Source organism: Zonotrichia albicollis, chromosome 2 (assembly GCF_047830755.1).
Source record: "Zonotrichia albicollis isolate bZonAlb1 chromosome 2, bZonAlb1.hap1, whole genome shotgun sequence".
Taxonomy (NCBI): domain Eukaryota; kingdom Metazoa; phylum Chordata; class Aves; order Passeriformes; family Passerellidae; genus Zonotrichia; species Zonotrichia albicollis.
The window spans coordinates 18,285,544-18,303,034 of NC_133820.1; the positions used below are offsets into that span (position 1 = coordinate 18,285,544).

The 17,491-nt window shown below is 41.4% G+C and overlaps 1 protein-coding gene across 1 annotated transcript in view; it reads left to right on the forward strand.

Annotated features, from left to right (window-relative positions):
• The window catches only part of EFHC2 (EF-hand domain containing 2), a 58,142-nt gene that overhangs the window by 19,523 nt on the left and 21,128 nt on the right, over positions 1–17,491 (forward strand). The window contains exons 4-9 of the mRNA XM_074534516.1: positions 132–355; positions 3,315–3,569; positions 5,097–5,207; positions 5,536–5,674; positions 15,168–15,333; positions 16,360–16,502. Of these exons, the coding sequence (XP_074390617.1) occupies positions 132–355; positions 3,315–3,569; positions 5,097–5,207; positions 5,536–5,674; positions 15,168–15,333; positions 16,360–16,502 (1,038 nt within the window). The remainder of the gene's footprint in view (positions 1–131; positions 356–3,314; positions 3,570–5,096; positions 5,208–5,535; positions 5,675–15,167; positions 15,334–16,359; positions 16,503–17,491) is intronic.

Below are 17,491 nucleotides of genomic sequence, written 5' to 3' on the forward strand. Positions count from 1 at the left end.
ATATCAGTTCAATGTCCCTTGATAATCAAACTTTTTTCCCTTCTAAGGCAGGTTTTTGTTCTCTAAGCCTAGTTCTGTTGGGATCCTTAGAGCAAATATTGTTTACCTCATGAATTTACTCTCTTTTCCAGGAACTATTTTACGGCGGGGCCTGGTTCCACTCCCACCTCCTAATGAGGATCAGTTCTATACTATGTATGATTTCAATATCAACACAGAAATAACCATTTATGGCCGAAAATATAAGATTATAGATTGTGACCTGTACACAAAAAATTTCCTGAGGAAGATAGGAATCAGACTAAATCCTCCTGCCAGCCGTCCAGACGACCCGTACACCACAGAGCGGCAAAAGGTCAGGAGGGGCAGCAGTGGTGAAATAATTTCAATAAAACTTGATTTGACTGCATATTACTTCTATGCATTACATACATTATTTCTTTAATATCAAATAGAAAGTAGCTTTTTCAACATAGTAAATCCCTAGAGAAAACTTGGATTTAAACATTTTGGTATGTGCCTTGTTGTACTATATACATAATTTTCTTTTGATGTGTTTGTAAACCTTTTAAAACAGAATAAAATTAATTAGGAAAAATAATATAAGCCTTTCAGTAATAATCTGAAAAGAAAAAAAGGATGTACCTATTACATGTTCTACTATAATTTACATATTCTACTTATGATTTTGCTTGAGCTAATCTAATGATAATAAACACTTTTAAAGTGTTTAAAGGATGATCTAATTGGAATTGTGGTTCCAACACACCCATGGCTTCTTGCAGTCTCCTTTCTTCTATTCATATGTTATCTTTCATCTCTACTCCAAGAGGTTTTTAACAGGTCTTTACATGTGTAAAGTAAATTCTTTTACCATACAGAGCCCAGTGTTCTGCAGTTTTAAGACTTGTGAGGTTTTATTTGCCTCCCTCTTTTGTGAGTGTATGGGATCACATGTACACAAACACACACCTCCAGAAGTCTCACTCACAACTCCTAGATTCTATGTGGATTCCCCTTTGCAGGATTTGTTTGTTTTTATTAATATTTTTTCCCCTCGGGGAATAGTAATGGGAGTGATGTTTTCTGTTGTGAATAATGACAAGCTTCCTTCAGTTCTGTTTTTCTTGATTAATATGAGTGCAAATGGCACTTGACCTGACTCTTAGGACTGCTGGCCCACCATATGCAGCCTGTTGTGACAGATCCAGCTGGTCCTCTGGAAGCAGCAAATCCTCCCTGTGTCTGTGGCATCCTCAGTGCTCCCAGGGAGAAAACTGCTGTGGGCCTCAGCAGCAGTAATGGAAGGTGACTGTGACTGAGATGTGTAGGACAATTTCCCTGTCTCTGAGGCACTCTCAGGCCGACAAGTTGATTTCTCTTCATTCATGCAGCCAGGCTTGTGCAGTCCCCCAGTGAAAAGCACATTTGTAACACATCTGGTTCTGTGTTGTGGTGACTCAGCCTGGCCATGGGTTTCTTTTTCCTTACTCAGCCCCTGTAGGTAACAGCTGTGTATATAAACACATGCTGAGTTGTCTTGATACTGTCAGACTGTGTCACCATTTTGTATGATACTGCATAACCCACTTAAGTTTTAATTTTTTTTAACCACAAGCAAAACACTCAAGAATTGGGCATATCAATCCCTAAAGAGAATGGAGAGGGAGAAAAGGTTTGAGAAATAAGAGCTTCAGAAGACCAAAATTTACAAAAATCTATGTCTTCATGTTCTCAGTTGTTGAGAAATTCCAGAAAAGTGATTTAGTAGATTCTGGCTGCCTTATGCTTTCACTTTTCAGTGAAAAAATTACCACCTAATTTGTGGAAGGTAATTTTTTTTGATTGCTCTGGGCTACTTTGAGCAAAATTAAATTGGTTTTCACTGGACTCCTAGTACATGGCCAGAAAATGAAGGTATGAAGGAAGGAATGGGATGGGATGAGATGGGATGGGATAGAAAATGAGGCCAGTGGAAAGTGCAGTAAACCATTTAGACTCATATTTCACAGAATTACAGAACCATTTAGGTTTGAAAAGACCTCTGAGATCATCAAGTCCAACCTGTGACCAGTCCCCACCTTGTCATCCAGATCAGAATATCACATCCATGTATTCCTTGAACAACTCCAGGGATGGGGCCTCCACCACTTCCCTGGGCATCCCCTTCCACTGCTTAAAAACCCTTTCCATGAAGAAATTCCTCCTGTATTGTTGGAAATGGTATTCCACGGATGACAATGTCTGTGGCTGTGTTTTGTTGCCTATTGCATCTTCAAGGGTCAGGAAGGAAGGAAGAGAGCACTGGGAAGGTAAATAACTTGGTTCTGCTCTCGTTATTTTAAGATTTGATGCTCTGAAAGAATGGACCTTTTCTCACAGATTTTTAAGGCCAGAAGGTGTGTTAGTGGATAAAGAGAAATTTAGACAACAATATAAGTTGTCTACAGTCAACATTGTTTTCAGTTCAGACAGTTCAACTCACATTGTCTCATCAATGTCTGTCACCATTTTTCTTTGGAAGCAATTTTGTAGATGAGCAGGATTATCTTATCCCTTTTCATGCACTTTGGTCATGTGGATTTGGACTTGTGAAAAACTCTCTGTTCAGTCACCATTTATAGATGTGAACTTACAGTACAGAAATGCAGTGCTTGGACTGGATCATCATCCTGGGACCCAGTTTAACCCAGTGCTACTGGTTTTGCAGGAAGCACCTTGCCACATGAGCTGGAAAGTGGCTTTGGTTGAACATTTGCTGTTCCTTATCAGACCCATGGGTGTGTTTTGAGAGGAGAACAAACATACTCAGTACCTGCCAACTGTGTAACATGAAAAGTTAAAAATCTATGTTTTAAAGTTGAACGACAGAAAATACCAAAGGGAAAAGAATAAATTGATTCTTTACACCACATTATCTGTAAGAAATCATTTTTAAGGGAGTAAATCAGGAAGAGTGATGCTATTTGGCGTTCTAGTCATCTGATTACCACAGGCAGTTTCTTGAAAATATGAGCTGTACTGTAAATAATTTAACAATTCTCTGATCTAGAGGACCTTGTTGCAAGAAAAACAAGGATTAAAACCAATCCAAAATGGTTTTCATGTTTTTTTCTGAGGGTACAGCAACCCTGTAAATACTTCTCTGATAATGACATAAATCATATTTCATGTGTTGTAATGGTGAGGTGTGATTTGAAAATCCTAAGCCTGTGTTCTAAGGTTAGACAGCACCATGCAGTTGTGATCCTGTTTTTAGGAATAAATAATTAAAAATACATTAATTAAAATTCTTTTAATTTCTCCTTTACCAGAGATACCTGGAGAGCACGAATCCTTTCCACCCTTATGAGCGTTTTGACACTTTGAAACAATTCCTGGAGTTTGATGGACAAGTTTTGGGGTTTTCTTGTGTGTGGAATGACCCAGAGTCAAAGCTTCCTGACCCACGGGAACTTGTTCTCCGTTATTATTTGTCTGATGACACCATTGATATCAGAGAAATTTTACCACCAAACTCAGGCCGGGATGTGGTTCCATTTTTCCTCAAAAGAGACAAGCTTCCAAAGGTGAGCAGTGAAAATTTCAAATTCTTCCACTAATTAAGAAGTATTGAATGCCTTGTTTTGAAAATCCTGTATTAAGATTGTAATGATATTTAGAAAGTGTTTTCAGAGTATTAATCATAATTGAATGATTTAGGTTTTGCACACATACTTATGTAGTAAATTAATAAGTGATGGAAAAATATCTTGAGGCTTTTCATGCTTAAACTGAAAGGAGCATTTAGTTATAGACGTCTTATGATTTTCTTTCTCCTATATTAATGTATTAAGGTAACTACATTAATAAAACTCTGCAATATTGGAAGACAAGAAAATTAATATTGATAAGCTTATGTAAAACTGAGGTGAATACAGATTTGATCTATGACTTACATTTGCAGCCTTTGGAAAAGTCAGTTTTAGTATTCTGTAACATTATCTCTTCATAGCAAATCTGGTGTGATTTCTTAAAATTGAGTTTCTGGGTTTGGGACATCAAGCAAAGCCAATTAAAATCAATAGGATTCCATCTATAAGCTTTCTTGGGAACTAATCATGGGAAAGGCTTCACTCAGAGAAATCTTCAAAGGGTTTGTATCTTCTGTAACCTATTATGGTTGTAAAATTACTGATCTGGATACACTTCTGTATCACTCCTGACAGATCCTGATGATAGAATAACATCAGCCAACAGATAGAATGAGATACTGGGAGCCTTTTCCTCCTCTCCTTCTAACATTGATAATCTATTTGTGATACCATAGATTTACATAAGATTTTGTAATAAAAACCTACCAGCAAAATGTTACACTTTTCTCACCTTGTAAGTCCTGTATTCTGAGATGCTGATTTAGCAGTGGCTCTATGATATCAGACTCCTTCAACCACAGAGGTTCATGTTGCAATTTTAAGGACTGGTTTTTTCCTCTGGAATTTTTGAGAATGGCAGCAGAGGAATCAAAAGTTGAGGGGTCAGGAGAGGTAGTAAGACAAAGTAACTAATTTTGATTACTCTGCATCAGCAGTTTATTCATAATTTTAAAAAATGTGACATAAATATATATTAAGTTTGATATTATTGGGGTAAATTACTTCTGAAATTTTAAAACTAACAATAGAAACAAAAACACATCTTTGCCAACAAAATCATGCTGACTTAAATCTCCTCTGTTTGTGTAGTGGATAGCACCAATCCTGGATGGTCCTTGGCATGTTTTTATAATTATTACCAATCAAAATAATATCCTTTAGAGCAGATGTTGAGAATGATGTGGTACTTTGGGTATGCTGACCTTGGCTTTCTGTTTGCTTCCAAGAGAAAGGAGACTTTACCCTTGGAGAGACAGTAAGATTCTGAATGCTGTTTCTGGCATATATACATTCTGGCTTTTGGAATATACACTTTTGGCTTTTAGGTTTGGTAGTAGAATCTTAGTATTAACTAAAAATTCTCCCAGAAAATACTACAATAACAGCCAGTGTATAACAAACCTGCTGGTTCTTTCTTCACTGTCACCCATATTTCTGAAGAGTTGGTCTCTTTCCTTGCAGAATGCTCCCACTGCTCCATATCATCCAGGCACCATCACCAATTACACCCTGCTCAATGTGTTGGCAAAGCCAGGAAGAAACAAAAGCTATTACATCCGGGATGTTCTGCAGGTCAGAAATTATTGAGTGCCTCCAGATGTTGAATATCTGTATCATAGATTTGTAATTTCTATGGTTGTTATCCTCTGCAACAAAGAGACTTATTTATGAAATTGAGTTGCCACTGGAGAGTGGCTCAAATGAGAGCTACTGAGATTTACTGTATGTAAATCCCACATTTGTACAAGTGAAGGAGCTTAATTAACATGGGGTGAAATACACTTACCAATGGACTTCAAAGGTTGTTAAATCATACACTCTAAAAGACCTGGGCTTTAACAAAGGTTGTGTGATTCTGAGATTTATGGAACTGCTGTATAAATGTTCCTTTTTTTATTAGACAGGAGCAGTGCGTCAGGAATTTTACAAAGACAGTGACTTGAAAATAGGGGCAGTAATTAATGTTTGGGGAAGGCAAATATTACTTTGTGATTGTGATGAATTCACTAAAGAACATTACAGGAAAAAGTATGGAATTGGTAAGTAGTGATCATTATCCTTTCCTTATGAGCATTTTTATACTTCCAAATTTAGCAGAGCTGTCTTCAAATTTTATTACTGACAAAACATGTTCATTAAAACCTTTAGCAATAACAATCTGTTGTAGGCTGTTAGCAGCAAAGCAGTAATTTTGCAGGTAATCCAGAAGGGCTTTCTTATACATTGCTCCCTTGAAAACTAGCATATAATGTATGTCTTCTGCTCCTAATGCCTTTATTTGAAAACTGCAGTGACAAAATAGTCATATGGATAGACTGGCATTACTTCTTCTCTCCTTCCCCCTCCCCTTCCAATAGCTGTGTTTGCAGTCACAAAATAATGAAGAGCATGTAGTAAGTGGATAAGTAGAATGAGCTCAATCATTCCCTGTTGCGGTGTGTTGCAATGTCCTGTTTTAAACTTCCGGGTCCCTTCCCAGGTGTGCCTATACCTTCTCCCTTCCCCCTCGCCCCTTGCTGAGTGTGCCCTGTCAATCAGGCTAACATACCAGCAAGTCATCATGTGATTGGTCCCTCAGGCCTGGGGGACATTGGATAGGTGTCCCTAGTCCCTTGAGACCCTGCCCCTTTCACCTGGTTGGTAGCTCACCTGTCCCCTCCCCTTACCCTGTCCCGGAGCTTAAAAGGTTAATGAGACCATGCGGCCTGGATTCTGTTGGAGGAATTGCCCCGGTTCAGACCTCTGTAACCATGGAATAAACATCTGGATATAACCCTCCAGCAGAATCCACTCCTATTTTCTCTTCACCATCGCCAGAAGCTCTCTCTCCTGAGGTAAACGGAGTCCCTGACAAGCCTGGACTTGCTCAGTGCCCTGCTGCAATCTCCAGCAGCCAAGGTATCTCTGGGGTAAAGCACCACAGAAGCCGCCTTTGGCTCAGCAGCGAGCACCACACTGACCCAGGCACAATCTAACTGGTTATATTGGGATTCTTATTCCAATAATTCCCCCTTAAATTTCATTTTATATGGATGTTAGAATCCTCACATAATAAGATTTTCTGACATGACAGTTTTAGTCTACCACATCATTGGTTTTTACCATGCAGTTTTGTGTATTCTGGACCATTAGAGTGTGTATCTTGTGAAATTTCAGTACTAAATTCTAGAAACATTTAGCAACTATGTCCATTATGGAAAAGCATTTTGGAAATGAATAACAATAGGGGCGTTCATTTATCTGTCTTTGAGTATCTCCAGTCAGACTTGCTAATGGTTCCATCATGGACATCTTTCTGCAAAAATGACTTAGTTATTTTCTGGCAGTTTGTTCATTCAATAAATATAGCTGAGCATTCAGAGATGGTTGGAAGGATCTTACTATGGCCTTTCCTTGCCATTGTGAAATAAAATGAGCAGACTATTTCTGTTACCTTGTGGTCAAATAGATGTGTGTGTGTGTATCAGAGCTTGTGTGCTGCATTGGGGGAATTAAATGGTGTAGCATTGCCATTCAAACACTAGATTTATTATTTGGCAAAATATTTCTCATTAGGACTTTTTCAACAATACCCTGGCATGTCTGTACCAAAGTAATCCTGATCTTGCCAGTGTGTGAGGAAGTCACATTCAATGACCATGGTATTACCTGTAATAATAGCAAATTTAACTCTAGAGATGCAAAATAGGGGCTTCTGCTCTGGGAATTTCTTCAGCCAAGACCACTGCTGCTTTTTGGCAGCAATATCCTCTGTCTGAACAAATTATCCCAAACCGAGAGTGGGGATTTCTTACTCAGGGCAGGCAATAAATGAAATGCAGCTGACCATCCTGGATCAAACAACCAAGTGACACACAAATGCAAAGGCCCTTCCCCTCCCTAATGCTGGCTCAGTAATTACTGCTTATGTCTCTGGATGTTGAAAGTTAGGTGGTTTGCAAGTTAGGGGAATTCAGAAGTTGCTGATGTGCAGAATTCTAGAAAACTGTAGGTGGTCTAGTCTGTTCCTGTTCTGCAGTAAAGGAGATTTCTTTGCCTCCTGAGGTATCTTGTCCTAACCTCATAGTTTAAAATGCTGCTTAAAAGCCACTCTGAAGCTGGTTTGTGTAAACTGAAAGAGTAAATTTTTTCTCTTATCTCTGTTGGACATGGGGAGCAACTGCTCAGTACTCTCTTTTAATAACCTTGTACATATCTGTACAAGATTCCAATACAAAACCTTACTCCCCTGCCCCCATCCCAGGCCATTTGCTGCTAAGGGAAATCATTTTAGTCTTTCTTTATAGTCCATTCTTTTCTATGTGTGATAATTTTTCTCAGTGCTCTCTCCAGTTTCTCTGCCTTGTTGACACAAAACACGCAAAGATGTGCTCTAGCTGAGACCTTTGGGAAACAGGGAAGTGTTTTACACATACCTTTAAGGATATATGATGACAGAGACTCTGGCTGACATGGAAAACCATCCATCTTGATGCAACCTGCCTTGTTCACAGACAATACTTTCTTGGAGCTAAGGGATTCACACCCTTGGCTGTAAAATTCTTTTCCTGCTTTCCCCACAAGGATTGAAAAAATGTAGGTATGACTTTTTAACTGGAAGGGACCAGGAGTACAATCAGGGTAGGTTTTGGCTTAAAAGCAGGTTTTTAGAGAGAACTAGTGAATGTTCACCTTTTACTCTTAGTGATTAACACATTTTGTGTGTGTCTGTGGATGTACAAGGTACTCTCAGTGGGCTCAGTCCCACAAAGTGCTCAGAATTCCACTCCCATCCAATTAAAACTGGAACTGACTTAATTGCAGTTCCAGTCCAGGGAGATCATTTACTTGAGAAAGAGTAAGCAAGTGGATAAATTAGTTCTTACATCAAGGAACAGTACTCAGCACCTCATGGCACCAATCCAGCTGTTTTGTTATTGTGTTTTTATATTACTCCCCTTCAATTTATACTCTTCTGCCAAAGCCATTAGAGAAGCTGACATTTATTTTTGAGTCTGCAGTTTCAGCACAAGCTTCTTGCCCACAGAATTTGCCTTTCAGGAGAATGAAGAGTAGTTTAGATTTTTCTTGAAGAAAGTGATGTATTTCTAATGTGGGGTTTCCCTACTTTAATATGTTTGTGAGAAGCAGAGTTTCTCCATTGATGAATGTAGCTAATGCTCTTCAGTAGGAAGCTGATGACATTACTGTCACCTAGAAGTACTATGAATGCAAAAGAAAATGCATTAATATGTGAATTATCTGTCCAGACTTGCTAGTGCAGCCTCAGAGGAGGAGAAAAAGACTCTGTAGCCACGTGGGTGTTGTGGTCACCCTGCTGAAATGGAAAACAGGCTGATGTACAGTGGGGGAAGCTGGTATTTGTCCTTCTCACTTAATACAATATCTTAGCACAGAGTAGAAAGTATTCTTTCTTAAATAACACATTACTCAAGATGGAACAAAACCAGGAAAATCTGGTTTCCTACAGCTTTTTCTTCCCTGTCCCAGCACCTCCCAAGCCTGGCTGCTGAGGCTTTTCCGAGCACCCTGCGATCCCTCTCCTGTGCCGGCTCTCCACCCCTCCCACCCCCTCATTTCTCAGGCTCCGGCCGTGACCCGCTGTCGGGGCAGGGCTCTGTGCTGCTGGCCAGCAGCTGCTCCTGGAGATCGGGAGAACAGCTGGCTCCCTGCTTTCCCTCCGCGGGGCACCGCAGCCGGCTGCCAATTTTCACTGGGCTCGGCAGAGGTCAGTGTCTCTGGCGTTTAACCTCTCCACTGCACGTGGTGGAGACTGAGCAGCAGCTTCTAAATGCACTTGTGCATGTATAGATTCCTTTTTTTGCCCAGGTAACTGAAATAATCATTAAGAAGTAAGACTGTAAATGGAGGTTTTCTTTGAATCAGGATGAATGCTGTGATGTTTCAGCTGCATGGACAGTTCTGTGAACACTAGGTTTTCTTTATTCCTGCATGTAAAAGGTGGACATGGTTGGTTTTTTTGCCTTCTTATTTTGCTTCTTACCTCAGTTGTGAATCAGACTATCACTAGAAAGTCCCAGCTGTTTGTCATACATCTCCTCTGATGTATAGAGAACACTATGCCAGCTGCCATCTCCCCAGGTTATCACCACCTCTTTTATTCTCTTTCCTGTTTCTGGCTTTATTGCTCAGAGGTGCCTGTCCTCTTCCTCTGAAGGCAGAATTTCTTTCCTGCTTCTGTACCCTGATATTCAGTGTAGCTATCATTCTAATCCAAAGTATGTGGCACTTGGCTTTTCCTTGAATATGTTCTTATCTAACACATGAGGGTTTTCCTGCAGTTCTTCAATGAGGGCAGAAGGTAATCTCACACTCTATACCAGAATCTCAGAATATATATTGAAATTGAAAGCTGACAAGCTCATTCAAGCTGGTTTAATGCTGCCTCTCTGGCAACAAATTCTTTGTGAGGAATTTAGTTTTTCTTACTAAGAAGGCTTTGCTGTCTTCAAATTGTTTCTATGCTAAAGATGTGGCTGCAGCTGTTTTGTTTCTTGCTGTTCCCAGTACTTTTTCCAGTCTCACTCAGGTTTTGAAGTTGTGAGAAATCTACAAGTATGTGGTCCATGTTTGATAAACAAGGTGAAATAACCCCCAAGTTACTGCAGTAACAAGGGATGAAAATATGCATGGCAAAAATACCTGTGCTATTCTTTCTGGAAGTAAAATTTGTAATCCCAGACTTTCGCTTTACTCTTTACCCACTGTAAATTTACACTGAAAATGTTACAGCCTGGAAGAAGTGAGAATTGATTCCTTTTCCAGACTGGACAGAGGTAATTTTCTTAAACACCAGAGATCACTCTGAGAAGAGTACATTTTATATCTAAGTGCCACCTGTCTGTCTGATTCTGCTCTAATGCTGTGTGGCAGAGCAAAGATGAAATGAGTTTTGAGCTTGTGTAGTTGGCTCTTCACAAGTTCCAGAAATTAGTTTTTGACTAGTTTTGTAACCTGTATTTCTCCATGGCAACTTCTTTCTGAATTTCCTCATTCACAGGAGAGAATGTGAATATGTAATCCTTTAAAATCCTGGAAAATATAGGTGACACAAGGCTGGATGTTTGTATTTTTCTCTTTAGTGAACCTAGACAGGCAAGAGTTGTCTCTTGGGAAACAAGTGACAGGACAATATGAAAAAGCCTCAGAGGAGGTTTATATTGGATATTAGGAACCATTTCTTGACTGAAAGGGTTGTCAAGCTAGTGCAGACTGTCCAGGAAAGTAGTGGAGGTGGAGTCACCATCTCTGGAAATGTTCAAAAGATGTGTAGATGTGGCACTTAGGGACATGGTTTTGTGGTAGACCTGACAGTGCTGGGTGATCTCAGAGGTCTCTTCTAAAATTAGTAATTCTATGATTCTGTGAATGACACAAGTTCATTTTACTTCAGAGATGAGATGAGAACCAAAGGGCTATAAGGGCTGAACTTCCCTTTGGATTTCACTTTAGTCCAAGCTTCACTTGAGAGGCATTCAACACATCCTCCAGGGACAAAACATTATTCCTCTTAATTTACAATTTCCTTCTAGTTTATAAATCTAATTTTCACCCACATGTGCTCAAGTTAACAAAAGGGGAAATGCTGCAGCCACTCTTAATGAATGCCTTATGCATGGGTGTGAATATGCAGACTGTGACCAGCGTGTAAACACAGGAGCTCTTCTCCTCTGCAGCCAGGATCCCGTGCAGGTGCCCTGGTGCCCCGAGAAGGAGTACCTGGTACGTGATTCTGGCAGGACTTGTGACACCTGAGCAAAGAGGCGAGGCTTGTGGCAGCCAAAATCCGCCGTTCCATAATCCCTAATTAAAAACGAGCGCTCGGGCTAATGAGCAGCGTCAGCCCCGCGCCGCTTCCGCCGCGCCGCCACCGGGTGGCGCTGTGGGAGCGCGGAGCCGCCGCTCCCGGCGCGGGAATCGGGAATCCAGCGGGAGGGACAGCGGGAATTCAGCGGGAATCTAGCCGGGAATTTAGTGGGAATTCAGTGGGAATCCAGCCGGGAATTCAGTGGGAATCCAGCGGGAGTCTAGCCGGGAATTCAGTGGGACTTCAGTGGGAATCCCGCCGGGAATTTAGTGGGAATCCAGCGGGAATCTAGCCGGGAATTTAGTGGGAATTCAGTGGGAATCCAGCGAGAATCTAGCCGAGAATCCAGCGGGAATTCAGTGGGAATCTAGCCTGGAATTTAGTGGGAATCCAGCGGGAATCTAGCCGAGAATCCAGCGGGAATTCAGTGGGAATCTAGCCTGGAATCCAGCGGGGAAGCCAGCGGGAATTCAGTGGGAATCCCGCCGGGAATTTAGTGGGAATCCAGCGGGAATCTAGCCGGGAATTTAGTGGGAATTCAGTGGGAATCCAGCGAGAATCTAGCCGAGAATCCAGCGGGAATTCAGTGGGAATCTAGCCTGGAATTTAGTGGGAATCCAGCGGGAATCTAGCCGAGAATCCAGCGGGAATTCAGTGGGAATCTAGCCTGGAATCCAGCGGGGAAGCCAGCGGGAATTCAGTGGGAATCTAGCCGGGAATCCAGTGGTAATACAGGCAGAAATCCAGCGGAGAATCCAGCAGGAATCTCGCCGGCGGATCCTGTCTGTTACCTGCGGTGCTCAGCACCTACAGGCGTCGGGGTTTACCCTCCTGCTCTACCTATGCGATTTACAGGCTCCCTGTTTATGCTATCAGGAATTGCCTGTATCAAGCACACGCTGTGCAGCTGTGAAAATGTGGTGTTTTGGTCACAAACAGTGCTTAGAAAATAGAGGATCTCATACAGTTTAATGGGAATCTCATGAAGTTTAATGAGAACAAGTTCAAGGTGCTGCACCTGGGCTGGGGCAATCCCCAGTATCAATCCAGGCTACGGGATGGGCAGATCCAGAGTATTCAGGCAGATCCAGGACTTGGGGTGCTGGTGGATGAGGGGCTGGACATGCCCTGGCCCTGTGCCCTCTCAGCCAGAGGTCAGGGCTGTGCTGGGCTGTGTCCAAAGCACCGAGGGCAGCAGGGGAGGGGAGGATTCTGCCTCTCTGCTCTATCCACCCTTCTGAGACCCCACCTGCAGAGCTGCATCCAGCCCTGGGGTCCCAGCACATGGACCTGTTGGGGAGTCTAGAGGAGGCACCAAGCTAATCAGAGGGAAGGAACACCTCTCCTGTGGGCAATGGCTTGGAGAACTGGGCAGTTCAGAAGGCTTTGGGGTGACCTAAATGTGGCCTTTCAGTACCTGAAGAGAACAGACAAGAAAAATGGAGACTATACAAGGGCCTGGAGTGACAGGACAAGAGGGAATGGCTTCACACTGAAAGAGGGTGTGCTGAGATTACATATTAAGTGGAAGTTCTGTGCTGTGAGGGTGAGGCTCTGGAACAGATTGTCCTGAGAAATCTCAGATGCCCCATCCAGAGCAGATCCAGAGAAGGGCAACAGAGCTGGGGAAGGGTCTGGAGCACAAGTCCTATGAGGAGTGACTGAGGGAGCTGGGAGTATTCATCCTGGAGAAAAGGAGGCTCTGGGGTGACCTTATCACTCCCTACAGCTCCCTGAAAGGAGGATGAAGCCCTCCTCTCAGGCAACCAGTGACAGGTTGAGAGGACACAGTCTAGAGCTGCTCCAGGGGAGGTTTAGGTTGGACATTAGGAAGACATTCTGGGAATAGGCTGTCCAGGGAGGCAGTGGAGTCACCACCAGGATTTTAAGGAAAGATAGAACATGGCAATCTGTGCCATGGTCTGACTGACAAGGTGGTGTTTGGTCATAGGTTGGACTTGATGCTCTCAGATGATCTGATTGATTCTGTGATTCCTGGAGTTGTTCAAGGCCAGGCTGGATGGAGCTCTGAGGAACCTGGTCTGGTGGAAAGTGTCCCTGCCCATGAAAGGGGGGTTGGAATGAAGTGATCTTTAAGGTCCCTTCCAGCCCAAACCATTCTATGATCCTATGAGTCTGTGATTTCGGTGCATGTTTGTACACACATACTCTTTCATGGTGAAAATTACTTTGAAGATCTCTCAATGGTCTTTCTTTGGGCTTGGCCTTTTTGCTTCTGAGTCCCAGAAAGGGCACATGAAGTTTTTATGGAGAAGAATGTTGGTGTGGTTTTGCAACACCCTTTTTGACTGATTCAGGTGAAAGTATCAGCTTTTTGAGTCAGACCATATTCTGAGAGGTAAAGGCTAAAGGAGAGCTCATTGTTTTCAGGCTAAAGAAAATTCTGACATCTGAATGCTTGCTTTATTTTTCAACTCACAATGCTGTTAGGCAAGTCAGATTTTAGGAGTGTTGTTCTTCGATCTCCTGATATAGCCATGTCTAAAACATTTTAATCACAAACCAGTTCAGTGTTCAAAGTGCCAGCAGTTTTGTCACCTTCCTCTATTTGCACTGAAACCCATGCTACAACTTTAGGTTATCCATCTCTCTTCAGTTCTGGGTAGAAAAGTTAAGTTTCAAAGGAAAAAAACCCTTTATTTCATGGGGTCCATGAAATACACTGTTCTCAAATCTCTTAATTCCTCTGACCTGAGGCAGACCCTGTGCTGAGCAGACTTCCCAAGGTCCTGTCCAACCTGAGTTATTCTGTGTTCCCGTGGCTCTTGTCTTCTTTTGCCTCAGATCTGCCCATTTGCTTTCTCCCATATGCAAGTTCCTTTTTTTTTTTCTCCCTTTTCCATTTTCCATGAACCTCATTTAAGCAGCAGACTGAGCTCCTCTCTGAAGTTTTATGTGAATGCACTGGAAGCTGTCCTGCAGCAGTGCAGGGATGCAGCAAGGGGCCAAATGGGACAGGAATTTCACCAAGAGAAGAGTAATGACAATCAGGGAAGCAGCACCGTTGGGAGGTGCCTCTGTAGGAGTTGAGTGCAGGTCCCTGGCCAGATGTGCCTCTGCTGGGTCAGGACAGCTCCTGCTGTGTACGTGGGATAGTCAGGGCCACTGATCACTGCAGGACAAGACTTGAGTGTGGGGAAAATGAGGAAAAACAAAGCTTCCCAAAACTCTGGGTATAGTGAGTTGTGGGCCAAAGTTATTGGTTTTAGTGTACCAAAGATTTTTAATATATATTTGCTTTAAGTAATGAATAAAATTTTATTTATTTATGTATTTATTTTCCTCTAGCCAAAAGCATAGGGCAGGAAACTCATAGGACAGTTATTTACTTAATCATGTTGTCTCAAAGGATGAAACTGAAAAATTAATTTAGAATTTTTAATTTACTATTTTATCCCATTTTGAAACTGTATTTGTCTTTCCTTTTACCCGTGTATCTTAATGATATTTTTCAAACATTTTGAGATTATAGATGAAATCCTGAAACCCTTGAAGAAATAATTTTGCTGTTGGCTCTATGGAGTCTTTTTCTACCCTGTAACAGTAGGAGGGATCCTGGTTTGACTTTGATCTGTAGGCTGTTACAGAAGTGGGCTAATAACTGTTCATATTGGAAGTTTAAATGCTTGGTAAAATGCCTTCATCACAGCAGTAACAAATAAGTCTTGCTCTCTTTGCTGCAGTGGATTTCACCCCAATTGAGTATAAGACTCCACCACCTCCAAAACCAGAAAAAATTATTCCTCCTTATAATGGATTTGGTTCTGAAGAAGATTCTTTGAACTCCTGTAAGAGTGTGGTCATCCAGACTCCCCATAAGGATTACAGACAATTCCTGGTGAAAGACAGGTATTTTGTGGGAAAAACTATTCCAGTTTTTTAAATTATGTATTTTTGTGAAGGAGATAAATGTTATGTGGGGATGTCATTTTTTTTCAGCAAAGTATGCAGCTCATCAGACTTTAAAGGACAGGTGCATGAGGCCTGGAAAATGGTACTCCAATTTTCTGTGAACTCTGTAAAATTTCTCTTTAGAGAAGGCAAATGTTATGACCCTTCCATCCTCTACCTCCTTCCCTCTGCTGTGTTCAGTGGGAGTTTGACAGAAATCTTAGTCCAGGCATTAGTCAGGAATTTTGGATGATCCAGCGGACCAACACAGATTTGTTTTTGTTTGACTTTCTGATACTTACTTATTTTTTTTATGTGCTGAATTTCATGCAGTTTACTGTAGCACTACTAAAGCTGTAACACTTTACTTTCCATTATGAAATGATTTATTAGGCAGCAGTTGTGGAAGCCAAAGCAAAAAAGCAAAATCTCCTGTTACAGATTCACCTGGAAAATCATTGTAAAAGAGGAAAGCAGTTAAAAAAGGCTTGGGAATGTATTGATAGAGTGTATACAAACACTGCAAGTTATTTAAAACACTAGCTATATATTAATAAATATCTAGCTAGTAAGGTCATCTGGTAGACCTGAATTTGTGGGAGATAATCCTTGTATGAATTGCTGTTCAGAATTTGCTTTGAAAATATACATAGCTAAATGTGTTCTTCCTTTAAAAATTTTCTGGAAAGTAACTTTGGGCTCGATTTGCAATTCAACTTGAATAAAAATTAATTCCAGACCTGTGGCAGAGAAGTAATTTTCCCGTGAAAGTTATTCCTTTCTGTCTGACCAACTCTATCTGGTTCTGTTAATTTAAGCTGAAAATGGGTTTTGACAAAGTAGTGAATCTTATGCCATTTTCCTTCTTGGTGCAGTAATAACACAATTAATGCATGTTACAAAACGCAGGAGAAGGCATCTCTTAGGGGTGAAAGCTTTTCTCATACTGTTTGTGATTCCTTACCTGCTCCTTTGCTTGTTTAGGTATGGCATGGACAGCTTCATCCTGCGCTACGCGGCCAAACTCATCACGGACGTCGCCGTGGACAAGGACCGTAAATTCATCATTTCCTACTTCCTGAGTGATGACACCATTTCTGTTTTTGAATATGCAGAGAGAAACTCAGGTAAGAGGTGGCAATGTCTCTAACCAGCCCCAGTTTCCCTGCTCATTTGGTTGGACTTTGCAGTAAAAATCGTGGCCAGACTCAGCAGGAGCAGGAGCAGGGATATGGATTTTTAAATGCAGTGGGAATTACATCAGTAGGCCTGCTGCATTATTATTATCTACTAGCTGGATGTCATAGTAATTCATGATCTTTTTCACTCAGGATTACATTGTTCATTTCATAACAGTACTTCACAATATCCTTTGGGAACTGCAAGTGTAATGCCTTAGAACTTTTATTACATTTTAATTTGAAAATCTGACCTTTAAACATTTGCTTTTGTTGTGGATAACATACAGGAATAGTATTGTAACTGATGTTAAATAGGGGCAGGAAATACAATACATCAAGAATGAAAGACTAAATCCTTTGTTTTGCAAAACTGTGTTATGAAACCTATATAGCATCCATTTTATAGAAGCAGCTCATGAAAGCCAAACAGCTGGGACACTTTCTAACACATTTTACCATTAATCATGAAGTGCTGAGCATTTAAAGAGGGAAGATTGCCCTGTGCTAGAGTCTGGATGTGTGTTTGTGTACAATACTGAATTGTATTCCAAGAGCCAAACTGACAGTACTGAAGTGACAAATAAACGCTTTGTTACTTCTTGGTTCCCTGACCACATTTATCCTATTGCTGGAGCATGCTCACCAGATGTTGTGTTTAAATTCTTTTGGCCTCTATTGTCTGTTTGAGGCTGCCTCCAGCTGAGGATATGAAGATTTTTGTTATTTTCAAGCATCTTTTTATTTCCCTGAAGTGTCTTGTGGCTGGATGGAAGGAGACAGCAGTGGGAAGGATGTCAGGAAGTCATTCTGTAGTTCAGAGAGATGGGGGAGCTTTGGCTGAGCATGACCCTGGTGGCGAGATGAATGTATTTCTGTGAAGCCCACAAAACATCATCAGCAACAGTTTCAGAGCAGTGAATCTCCAGAAGTGCCTT